At 44.0% G+C, this 12,489-nt stretch overlaps 1 protein-coding gene across 2 annotated transcripts in view; it reads left to right on the forward strand.

Annotated features, from left to right (window-relative positions):
• Window positions 1–1,543: 1,543 nt before the first annotated feature.
• Window positions 1,544–12,489, forward strand: part of LOC135544547 (divergent protein kinase domain 1B-like) — a 40,881-nt gene continuing 29,935 nt past the window's right edge. Inside the window, exons 1-2 of one of the 2 annotated variants that reach the window (XM_064972240.1) lie at window positions 1,544–2,199; window positions 3,474–3,608. In XM_064972240.1, the coding sequence (XP_064828312.1) occupies window positions 2,131–2,199; window positions 3,474–3,608 (204 nt within the window). In that variant the 5' untranslated portion in view covers window positions 1,544–2,130. Of the gene's footprint in view, window positions 2,200–2,620; window positions 2,841–3,473; window positions 3,609–12,489 lie in introns of those variants that run through there. The other variant, XM_064972242.1, reaches the window with a different exon arrangement.

Consider the following 12,489-nt stretch of genomic DNA (forward strand, 5'->3'; position numbering starts at 1 on the left):
CTTTGTCATTATGGGGTATTGTGTATAGATTGATGAAGGAAAAAAATACTAATAATCCATTTTAGAGTAAGACTGTAATTTAACAAAATGTGGAAAGAGTCAAGGGGTCTGAATACTTTCCAAATGCACCGTACATACAATATCTGAAGTAAACAATGCATTAGACATTCATACAATGTTGTGCATTTCCTCTCATACAGAAACATCTACTTTGATTTCGATCACGTTTGACTCACATTTTGGACTGTGCTGAGGACACTGAAATGCATGTTGGTGGACTCCCTACCAGCACTCAATACATTCAGCGAAATAGACCTGATGGTTTGACGTCTTCAGTGCAAAGAGGTAAGCAAAAAAATGTGTATTGTTTGTTTCGCTTGTACAATAAAATCCTTGTCAACTGTGGTCTAAACTTAACCAGATTTCATCATTTCTGACCGTGAAGAGACATGTCCCGTTTATCCCTCTCATAAATCAAGTTGTTCAGGAGTCAATATGCCAGATTTAGACTACAAATATAACAGGATTAGATGTGATAATCTATGAGTGTAATCCAGCCCTGCCCGGCGCCTCAGGTCTCAGACCGGTGTATCTGCTGTTTGTTAACTAGAAGCTTTGGACCGATGCCAGATAATTAATCCCTGAGTGACTGCATTGTTGTACCACTACTACTGTTCTACTCAATCAAAACCTGTAGTTTTTGACTGAAGGTTTAGATTGCGTGGCGCTGCGGTCTAAGGCACTGCATCTCAGTGCTTGAGGTGTCACTACAGACACCCTGGTGTGAATCCAGGCTGTATCACAACCGGCCGTGATTGGGAGTCCCATAGGGCGGTGCACAATTAGCCCAGCGTCGTCCGGGTTTGGCCGTCATTGTAAATAAGATTTTGTTCTTAACTGACTTGCATGGTTAAAAAAAACTAGAAAAATAAAATAAAAAACAGCAGTTTCAACAGCATTGAAACACAGCATTGATTCATTATGATTGTCTTTCACTGTCATTATTTACACAGTCAACATTGTATAGTTTTATAAAATCATTAGGTGCAGTAATATGATGTAAATAGTTGCAGTGATATGATTGGAAGAAACCTCACAGGAAGTAAATTGCTGATTTGTATTTAGGGATACTAGAGGGGCAGCAGGTAGCCTAGTGGTTAGAGCATTGTGCCAGTAACTGAAAGGTTGCCAAATCGAATCCCTGAGCTGACAAGGTAAAAATCTGTCGTCCTGCCCCTGAACAAGGCACTTAACCAACTGTTCCTAGGCTGGCATTGTGAATAGGAATTTGTTCTTTACTGACTTGCCTAGTTAAATACAATATAATTGTATGGTTTTGGACAATAGCCCAGATATTTCCGTATACATTTAGTGTTGCTTATGCATCTATCAGTTTTGGGCATATTGAATTCAGTTGTGATTTAAAATGATTTTTCTCTTCTCCTCATATGAAGGGGGGGGGGGGGGGGGTCTATTTATACCGGCGGTCTAAAAACTGCGAAGCCAGATGAGATTTGTAACTTCCCCTTTTAAAATAGCACTCACATGAATCGCTACAACAGCGCTGTAACGAACGAGGTTTGGTCGGTGGAGTCGGAAGGTGTAGCTTAAAAGAAAGCTACTGTATTTGGAAAACAGGTTATCTAACGTTATACATTATTTGTTGAAATAGAGGATCAGGACAGGATTTTTCTGCTGTCCTAATCGATTGCGCCTCGGCAGCTGAAAACGTGTGCCCAGAATGTCATTCTGCATGATCTGAACGAAATATCGCTGCACTTCGTATTTTTCCCCAAGGACGGGTGAACGCTTTGGATCGGGTTTTATTTTCTGCAAAAATGATGGCGTTCTTGTTAAATAGGATTATGAAACGATGTCCTCTGTCTCGCTGACCTGACTCATCGCCGTCGCTCTGGACTGTTTATGATTTTGTTTTTAATTTTCACAAAAGATCTTTGCCCCTCATGCAAATATCGCACGACAAATGCGCACAATACTGAATGCTATGGGGTTGAACGAGTGATGTCAGTTTATTGTGCTAAAACGGAAAATGCTGGTCTCAAGGATGTGACTCGACGGGAATACGGTTCAGTGATTTGCCATTCCAGCCCGAGCGCGTCCTAATCGCTCATGATGCACAGAGGTTTACGGAGACTCGTGCACCTGGTGCTGTTTTGCCCTCTGTCGAAGGGGCTGCAGGTGGGACCAGTACCTATGAGTTGGCTGCATTTTTGTGCCTTAGGCCATCAGATAATCACCAATTTAAGAGCTCTCTCTGTATAATTAGGTAGGCCCAATAACACCATAAACCAGTGTGTGAATTTTATTTTGGCTGAACAAAGGTGAAAACAGGTTTTTTGACTTGTGGACAATGAGGTGCTATTGAATATCAATGTGGAAAGATTTGAGTGATATAGCCTCCATTTTTGGCTGCGGTCATGGCGCAGAAACTGAATGTTGGCTTGGCAAGTTGCATGAAAATCGAGACAAGTTACTACCCCCAGAGCATATGGCTGCACATAGGCCTACTTCACTTATGTATCAAAAATTATTGTTCATATGTCATATTCATATGACAATCAAGCTGTTTGAGGAGTAAAAGAATGGTGCCAGGAATGGCAAGGCTAGTTTCACGTTTTTAATTTCACATGCACAAGTACAGTGACGTACAGCCTTAATGAGTCGATGATAAGACGTTGGAAAAGCCGATGGCCCAAAGTATTTGCAGCCACTCGAAATGCCTTTCTTGAAAGCTCTAAACTTTAACACTGTAATACTAAAAATAACAAGGTAGAACAAAAACACGAGAAATAAAAATATCAAATAAGGAACCTGAGAATGTAAGTAAGCATACTATATGCAGGGGCAGTCAGTTTCAGTAACCTATTTAATGTTTGTGTGTGTAAAATGACGAGCCATCAGGATACATGATAAACAGAGTAGCAGCAGTGTAGAGGATGATTCTGTGAGTGTGTGTGTGTAGAGCCATTATTAATGTATGTGCATATTATGTTTGAGTGAGTGTGTAGGGGCCCTGTCAGTGTGCATAAAAACAGTGCAAAAAAAATAGGGTAAACTCAGTCTGTGTAGCCATTTTGTTAGCTATTTAACATTCTTATGGCTTGGGGTAGAAAATGTTAAGGAGCCTGTCGGTGTCAGACTTGATACAACGCTTGTCTTGCGGAAGCAGAGAGAACAGTCTATGGCTTGGGTGGCTGCAGATTTCTTTGCACATGAGATGGTTCAACAACAGGGAATCTGTTAAACATAATGTGTCCTTTGTTAATATCCCACTCTGGCACGGCACAACAGATAACAGTAAATACAGGTGCCAATGGCTCTGTAAGTTAGAGCATGCTGCTGGCAATAAGTTGATTCCCGAGTGGGCCACATACAATGCTGACACTTCTGTAAATTGCCTTGGATAAAAGCATCTGCTGAATGACCATGGTCTCTTCCTCTGTCCCATGTAGAGTCGTCTCCCGGTGTTAAAGGTGAAGTACCTGCTGCTGGCCTGGTTGGGTATCCTGGTGGCCAGCTGGGTCCTCTACATGCAGTATGCCTCCTACTCCGAGCTCTGCCGAGGACATGTCTGCCACATGGTCATTGTAAGTATGAGTGTGCTCACAAGAATGGATAGCTTACCGTAATTTCCGGACTATAAGCCGCTACTTTATTCCCACGCTTTGAACCTCGCGGTTAATACAATGATGCGGCTAATTTATGGATTTTTCCCGCTTTCACAAGATTCATGCTGCCAAAAAACTGAGCACCGTCACATAATGTGACGTAAATCGAGCGCGCTCAAACTTCCCATCATTCTGATTACGGTAGTAATTTTGTCACCCTCATCATGGCAAAGACACAGAGAAATGCATATGATGCAGCTTTCAAGTTGAAGGCGATCAATCTGGCTATTGGAAAAGGAAATAGAGCTGCTGCACGGGAGCTTGGCCTTAATGAGTCGATGATAAGACGTTGGAAACAGCAGCGTGAGGAACTGACTCAGTGCAAAAAGACAACAAAAGCTTTCAGAGGGAAGAAAAGCCGATGGCCCAAAGTATTTGCAGCCACTCGAAATCAGTGTAAATCGTGCATTTAAGGTGGCGCTCCTTGTTCAGTGGGAGGCTTGGATGACAAGTGGGGAGAAATCCTTCACTAAAACGGGCTGCATGTGAAGAGTAACTTATGGTCAAGTCTGCCAGTGGGTCCTGACAGCGTGGAGCATTGTCAAAAAATCCACTATCATCAACGGGTTTCGAAAGGCTGGACTGCTGCGTGTTGAAGGGGCAGCATGAGCTCAGCGGGGTATTTGCCTCCGGATGAAAGTGACGAGAGCGACAATGAAAACGATCCAACATCGGATGAAGCAATTCTGAGACTATTCAACTCCGACACCGAAGGAGATGACTTCAGTGGTTTCAGTGCACAGGAGGAGGAAGATAGTGACCAAGTTAATTTGTTTCAATGTACCGGTAGGCACCTGCGGCTTATAGACATGTGCGGCTTATTTATGTACAAAATACATATTTTTTTAAATCATTCAGTGGGTGCGGTTTATATTCAGGTGCGCTTAATAGCCCAGCAATTACGGTACTTTCTAAATGTAATCCATTACAGTTTATAGTTACCTTTCCAAAATTGGAATCAGTAATGTAACTTTTGGATTACCTTCTGTTACTTTTAGACTACTTTCCCCGAAAGAGGCGCAGGTTAGTATCTGACAGAGCACCAAAGTTATAAAATCTGATTTTAAACCTAACCACGCTGCTAACCCTAATGCCTAACATAACCTTACATTTTTACAATATAGCTAATGCAAGTAGTCTTACTCCCATCGGCTACGGAGAACGTGATCACAAAGTCGTCCGGAACAGCTGATGCTATCATGCATGCGTGTGTTGCTTGCCTCGAGCTAAAATAATTTAGCTCGTCTGGTAGGCTCGTGTAACTGGGCAGCTCATGGCTATGCTTCCCTTTGTAGTCTATAATATTTAGCAAGCCCTGCTACACCCGAAGTGTGTCGGAGCCGGTGTAGTACGATTCAATCATAGTCCTGTATTGATGCTTTTCCTGTTTGATGGTTCATCAGAGGGCATAGCGGAATTTATTATAAGCATATGGGTTAGAGTTCCGCTCCTTGAAAGCGGCAGCACTACTCTTTAGTGCAAATCTTGCCGGTATGTTATTTATTTATTTTTTATTTTTTATTTAACCAGGTAGGCCAGTTGAGAACAAGTTCTCATTTACAACTGCAACCTGGCCAAGATAAAGCGCAACACAAACAACACAGTTACACATAAACAAATGTACAGTCAATAAAACAATAAAAAAATCTATGTACAGTGTGTGCAAATGTAGAACATTAGGTAGGTAAGGCAATAAATGAGCCATAGAGGCAAAATAATTAAAATTTAGCATTAACACTGTGGTGAAAGATATGCAGATGATAATGTGCAAGTAGAGATACTGGGGTGCAAAGGAGCAAGAAGATAACTAACAATCTGGGGATGAGGTAGTTGGGTGTGCTATTTACAGATTGGCTGTGTACAGGTACAGTGATCGGTAAGCTGCTCTGACAGCTGATGCTTACAGTTAGAGAGGGAGATATAAGACTCCAGCTTCATTGGCAGCAGAGAACTGGAATGAAAGGTTGGCCAAAGGAAGTGTTGGCTTTGGGGATGACCAGTGAAATATACCTACTGGAGTGCGTGCTACGGGTCGGCGTTGCTATGGTGACCAGTGAGCTGAGATAATGTGGGGCTTTACCTAGCAACGACTAAACCCACTGGCTCCCACTGGAGCCAGTGGGTTTAGCAACAAATATGTAGCAAGGGCCAGCCAACGAGAGTGTTGGAGGCTATTTTGTAAATGACATTGCCAAAATTAAGGATCGATAGAATACTCAGTTTTACGAGGATTGGAGATGCTTAATGTGAGTCTGGAAGGAGAGTTTACAGTCTAATCAGACACCTAGGTATTTGTAGTTGTCCACATATTCTAAGTTGGAACCGTCCAGAGTCGTGTCGATGGGCGGGTGGTTGCGGGCAGCAATTGGTTGAAGAGCATGCATTTAGATTTACTAGAATTTTAAAAGCAGTTGGAGGCCACGAAAGGAGTGTTGTGTGGCATTTAAGCTCATTTGGAGGTTTTGTTAAGTGTCCAAAGAAGGGCCAGAAGTATACAGAATGGTGTCATCTGCATCGAGGTGGATCAGACGATCACCAGCAGCAAGAACGACATCATTGATATATAGAGAAAAGAGTCAGCCCAAGAATTGAACCCTGTGGCACCCCCATAGAGACTTCCAGAGGTTTGGACAACAGACCCTCCAATTTGACACACTGACTTCTGCCGATAAGAATGCGGTGATTGACCGAGTCGAAAGCCTTGGCCACGTCGATGAAGACTGCTCCACAGTACTGTCTTTTTATCGATGGCGGTTATGATATTGTTTAGGACCTTGAGCGTGGCTGAGGTGCACCCATGACCCGCTCGGAAACCAGATTGAATAGCGGAGAAGGTATGGTGGGATTCGAAATGGTCTGTGATCTGTTTGTTAACTTGGCTTTCATAGATTTTAGAAAGGCAGGGCAGGATGGTTATAGGTCTATAACAGTTTAGGTCTAGAGTGTCTCCCCCTTTGAAGAGAGGGATGACAGCAGCAGCTTTCCAATCTTTGGGTATCTCGGACGATATGGAAGAGGTTGAACAGGCTAGTAATAGGGATGGCAACAATTTCGGCGGATCATTTTAGAAAGGGTCCAGATTGTCTAGCCCAGCTGATTTGTAGGGATCCAGATTTTGCAGCGCTGTCTTAACCATCAGCTGTCTGGATTTGGGTGGTGGGGAGGGGGGCTTGGGCACGTTGCTGCAGGGGGTGTTGAGCTGTTGGCCGGGTAGGGGTAGCCAGGTGGAAAACATGAGCAGCCGTAGAAAAATGCTTATTGAAATGATTGATTATCGTAGATTTATTGGTGGTGACAGTGTTTCCTAGCCTCAGTGCAGTGGGCAGCTGGGAGGAGGTGCTCTTATTCTCCATGGACTTTAGTGTCCCAAAACCTTTTGGAATTAGTGCTACAGGATGCAAATTTCTGTTTGAAAGCTAGCCTTAGCTTTCCGAACTGACTTTATATATTGGTTCCTGACTTCCGTGAAAACTTGCATATCGTGGTGGCTATTCGATGCCAATGCAGAATGCCACAGGATCTTTTTGTGCTGGTCAAGGGCAGTCACATCTGGGGTGAACCAAGGGCTATATCTGTTCTTAGTTATACATTTGTTTTTGAATGGGGCATGCTTATTTAAGATGGTGAGGAAAGCACTTTTAAAGAGCAACCAGGCATCCTCTACTGACAGGGTGAGGTCAATATCCTTCCAGGATACCCGGGCCAGGTCGATAAGAAATGCCTGCTCGCTGAAGTGTTTTAGGGAGCGTTTGACAGTGATGGGGGTGGTCGTTTGACCATGGACCCATTACGGAAGCAGGCAGTTATCGCTGAGATCCTGGTTGAAGACAGCAGAGGTGTATTTAGAGGGCAAGTTGGTCAGGATTATATCTAAGAGCGTGTCCATGGTTACGGATTTAGGGTTGTACCTGGTAGGTTCCTTGATAATTTGTGATTAGGGGGATCTAGTTTAGATTGTAGGACAGCTGGGGTGTTAAGCGTGTCCCAGTTTACGTCACCTAACAGTACGAACTCTGAAGATTGATGGTGGGTGATCAATTCACATATGCTGTCCAGGGCACAGCCGGGGGCCGAGCGGGGTCTATAACAAGTGGCACCGGTGAGAGACTTGTTTCTGGAAAGGTGGATTTTTAACAGTAGAAGCTCGAAATGTTTGGGCACAGACCGGGATAGCCTGCAGAGTTCTGTCATACTATCTCTGCAGTAGATTGCAACTCCACCCCATTTAGCAGTTCTATCTTGTCAGAAAATGTTGTAGTTGGGGATGGAAATTTCAGGATTTTTGGTGGCCTTCCTAAGCCAGGATTCAGACATGACAAGGACATCAGAGTAGGCAGAGTGTGCTAAAGCAGTGAAAAAAACAAACTTAGGGAGGAGGCTTATGATGTTAACATGCATGAATCCAAGGCTTTTACGGTTACAGAAGTAAAAAAAACGGGAGCGCCTCGGAAATGGGACTGGTGCTGGGGGCTGCAGGGCCTGGGTTAACCTCTACATCACTTGAGGAGGAGTAGGATAAGGGTACGGCTAAAGGCTATAAGAACTGGTCGTCTTGTGCGTTCGGAACAGAGTAAAAGGAGACTAGGCGTGGAAGAATAGATTCAAGGCATAATGTACAGACAAGGGTATGGTAGGATGTGACTACAGTGGAGGTAAACCTTGGCATTGAGTGACGATGAGAGGTTTTGTCTCTTGAGGCACCAGTTAAGCCAGGTGAGGTCACTGCATGTGTGGGGGGTGGGACAAAAGGTTTATCTCAGGCAAATAAGACAATCACAAACCAAAACAGCAATAGACAAGGCATATTGACATTAGGAAGAGGCATGTGTAGCCGAGTGATCATAGGGTCGAGTGAGTAGCAATGGGTGAGTCAGGGAGCCGATTCAGTAGTCGCTACTACGCCAGGCGAGCTGGAGACACAGCGATTCAGACAGCTAGCGGGCCGGGGATAGCAGATCGGCGTTTGGTGACGTCGCAACGGAAGAGCCTGTTGAAACCACCTCGGACGATTATGTTGGCAGACCAGTCGTGATGGATCGGTGTGGCTCCGTTTCGGCAGTGAAGGGTCCAGGCCAATTTGCAAAAGAGATATTGTAGCCCAATAATTAGCTTGTGGACCTCTTCAGCAAGCTGGAGATGGGCCTAGCTCGAGGCTAGCTCAAGGCTAATTGGTGCTTGCTTCAGGGCAAAGATGTTAGCGAGGAGTAGCCACTCGGATTGCAGCTAGCTAGCTGCGATGGTCCGGTGTAGGTTCAGAGCTTGCGATAGGAATCCGGAGATGTGGTAGAGAAAAAGGAGTCCAATATGCTCTGGGTTGATATCGCGCTGTGCAGACTGGGAGGTATTGACTGGGCTGAGGCTGGCTGGTGTCCGAGTTAACGTTGAAGAGCGCTAGCAGTGGCTATCTGACCACTAGCTAGTAGCTAGTTAGCTGGCTAGTTTCTGATGGGGGTTCCAGTTCTAAAGTATAAAAATAGCAGATCTGTACCACATTGTGTGAGGTGGGTTGCAGGAGAGTATGTTCAGTCCATAGATGGAAAGTGAGATTAAAATACACTGCTCAAAAAAATAAAGGGAACACTAAAATAACACATCCTAGATCTGAATGAATGACATATTCTTATTAAATACTTTTTTCTTTACATAGTTGAATGTGCTGACAAAAAAAACACACAAATTATCAATGGAAATCAAATTTATCAACCCATGGAGTTCTGGATTTGGAGTCACACTCAAAATCAAAGTGGAAAACCACACTACAGGCTGATCCAACTTTGATGTAATGTCCTGAAAACAAGTCAAAATGAGGCTCAGTAGTGTGTGTGGCCTCCACGTGCCTGTATGACCTCCCTACAATGCCTGGGCATGCTCCTGATGAGGTGGCAGATGGTCTCCTGAGGGATCTCCTCCCAGACCTGGACTAAAGCATCAGCCAACTCCTGGACAGTCTGTGGTGCAACGTGGCGTTGGTGGATGGAGCGAGACATGATGTCCCAGATGTACTCAATTGGATTCAGGTCTGGGCAATGGGCGGTCCAGTCCATAGTATCAATGCCTTCCTCTTGCAGGAACTGCTGACGCACTCCAGCCACATGAGGTCTAACATTGTCTTGCATTAGGAGGAACCCAGGGCCAATCGCACCAGCATATGGTCTCCCAAGGGTTCTGAGTATCTCATCTCTGTACCTAATGGCAGTCAGGCTACCTCTGGTGAGCACATGGAGGGCTGTGCGGCCCCCCAAAGAAATGCCACCCCACACCATGACTGACCCAATGCCAAACCGGTCATGCTGGAGGATGTTGCAGGCAGCAGAACGTTCTCCACGGCATCTCCAGACTCTGTCACGTCTGTCACATGTGCTCAGTGTGAACCTGCTTTCATCTGTGAAGAGCACAGGGCGCCTGTGGCAAATGTGCCAATCTTGGTGTTCTCTGGCAAATGCCAAACATCCTGCACGGTGTTGGGCTGTAAGCACAACCCCCACCTGTGGACGTCGGGCCCTCATACCACCCACATGGAGTCTGTTTCTGACCGTTTGAGCAAACACATGCACCTCTGTGGCCTGCTGGAGGTCATTTTGCAGGGCTCTGGCAGTGCTCCTCCTGCTCCTCCTTGCACAAAGGCGGAGGTAGCGGTCCTGCTGCTGGGTTGTTGCCCTCCTACGGCCTCCTCCACGTCTCCTGATGTACTGGCCTGTCTCCTGGTAGCGCCTCCATGCTCTGGACACTACGCTGACAGACACAGCAAACCTTCTTGCCACAGCTCGCATTGATGTTCCATCCTGGATGAGCTGCACTACCTGAGCCATTTGTGTGGGCTGTAGACTCCGTCTCATGCTACCACTAGAGTGAAAGCACCACCAGCATTCAAAAGTGACCAAAACATCAGCCAGGAAGCATAGGAACTGAGAAGTGGTCTGTGGTCACCACCTGCAGAACCACTCCTTTATTGGGGGTGTCTTGCTAAATGCCTATAATTTCCACCTGTTGTCTATTCCATTTGCACAACAGCATGTGAAATTTATTGTCAATCAGTGTTGCTTCCTAAGTGGACAGTTTGAGTTCACAGAAGTGTAATTGACTTGGAGTTACATTGTGTTGTTTTAAAACTGGTTGGGGATAGGGGGCAGTATTTTCACTTTGGATGAATTGCGTGCCCATAGTGAACTGCATCCTACTCTGTCCTAGATTTGTAATATATGCATATTGTTATTACTATTGGTTAGAAAACACTCCGAGGTTTCTAAAACTGTTTGAATTATGTCTGTGAGTATAACAGAACTCATAGGGCAGGCAATCTTCCAAACAAGAAGTGAAATTCTGAATGTGGGTCAAATTTGACATCATCGCCCCTTCCCTTCCAAATAAGATATGGATATCTTAGCACTTCCTACGCCTTCCACTAGATGTCCTCATTCTGTAGAACGTGGAATCGAGCATCTGGTGTGAACTTTGACCGAATGGAAGGGGAAATAGTCACTGTCTTAGCAGAATGCAATTTCCCTGTGGCGCATTTGTCTGTTGATGTCACCGTCGTTCCATTTGGCTGCAGATGAAAACGTATGATCCAGTTGGAACGTTATTGAATCTATATGAAAATAACATCCTGAAGATTGATTCTCTACTTAGTTTGACCAGTTTATTCGACCTGGAATATATATTTTTGAAGTTTTCGTCCGAGTTCTCCTGGACCAGCGTCAGCTTTTGGGCACGTGAGCTGAAAGGGCCAGCAAATGCAGCTAATTGGACAATAGTATTGGACATTATGGAACAAAACCGATTTATTGTGAAACTAGGACTCCTTGCAATGCATTCTGATGAAAGATCATCAAAGGGAAGGGAATATTTATGATGTAATTTCGTATTACTGTTGACTCCAACATGGAGTTGGAAAAAATATATTTACGTCTGAGCGCTGTCTCAGATTATTGCATGGTAGGCTTTTTTCGTAACGTTTAAAAAAAATCTGACACAGCGGTTGCATGAAGAACCAGTGTATCTTTAATTATATGTAGAACATGTATCTTTAGTCAGTTTATGATGAGTATTTCTGTTATCTGGCGTAGCTTTCTATAATTTCTCCGGCTATTTTGGAGGCATTTCTGAACATGGCGTCAATGTAAACCGAGATTTGTGGATATAAATATGCATATTATCGAACAAAACATAAATGTATTGTGTAACGTGATGTGAGTGTCATCTGATGAAGATTTTCAAAATGTTAGTGTTTCATTTTATCTCTAATATTGCTTTTGTGACGCTTTCTTTGGCCGGGAAATTTTTTTTTTTTTTTGTTTTTTTGGTGGTTGTCTAACATAAATGTTGTGTTTTCGCTGTAAAACATTTTAAAAATCGGACATGATGGGTAGATGAACAAGATGTTTATCTTTCATTTGCTGCATTGGACTTAATGTGTGAAAGTTAAATATTTCTAAAGAATATTTTTGAATTCCCTGCGCCACCTTTTCAGCTGGGGGGGGGAGTTCCCCTTGCCATAACAGGTTTAACTTCTCCGGGATCGGTGTCCCTTCCACAGGACAGTTGAGCTAACGTAGGCTAATGCAATTAGCATGAGGTTGTAAGTAACAAGAACATTTCCCAGGAAATGGACATATCTGATGTTGGCAGAAAGCTTAAATTCTTGTTAATCTAACTGCACTGTCCAATTTACAGTAGCTATTATAATGAAATAATACCATGCTACTGTTTGAGGAGAGTGCATCATTTTGAACATTAAGTTATTAATAAATATATTAGGCACATTTGGGCAGTGCTGATGCAACATTTTGAACATAAATGC

Source organism: Oncorhynchus masou, chromosome 8 (genome assembly GCF_036934945.1).
Source record: "Oncorhynchus masou masou isolate Uvic2021 chromosome 8, UVic_Omas_1.1, whole genome shotgun sequence".
Taxonomy (NCBI): Eukaryota; Metazoa; Chordata; class Actinopteri; order Salmoniformes; family Salmonidae; genus Oncorhynchus; species Oncorhynchus masou.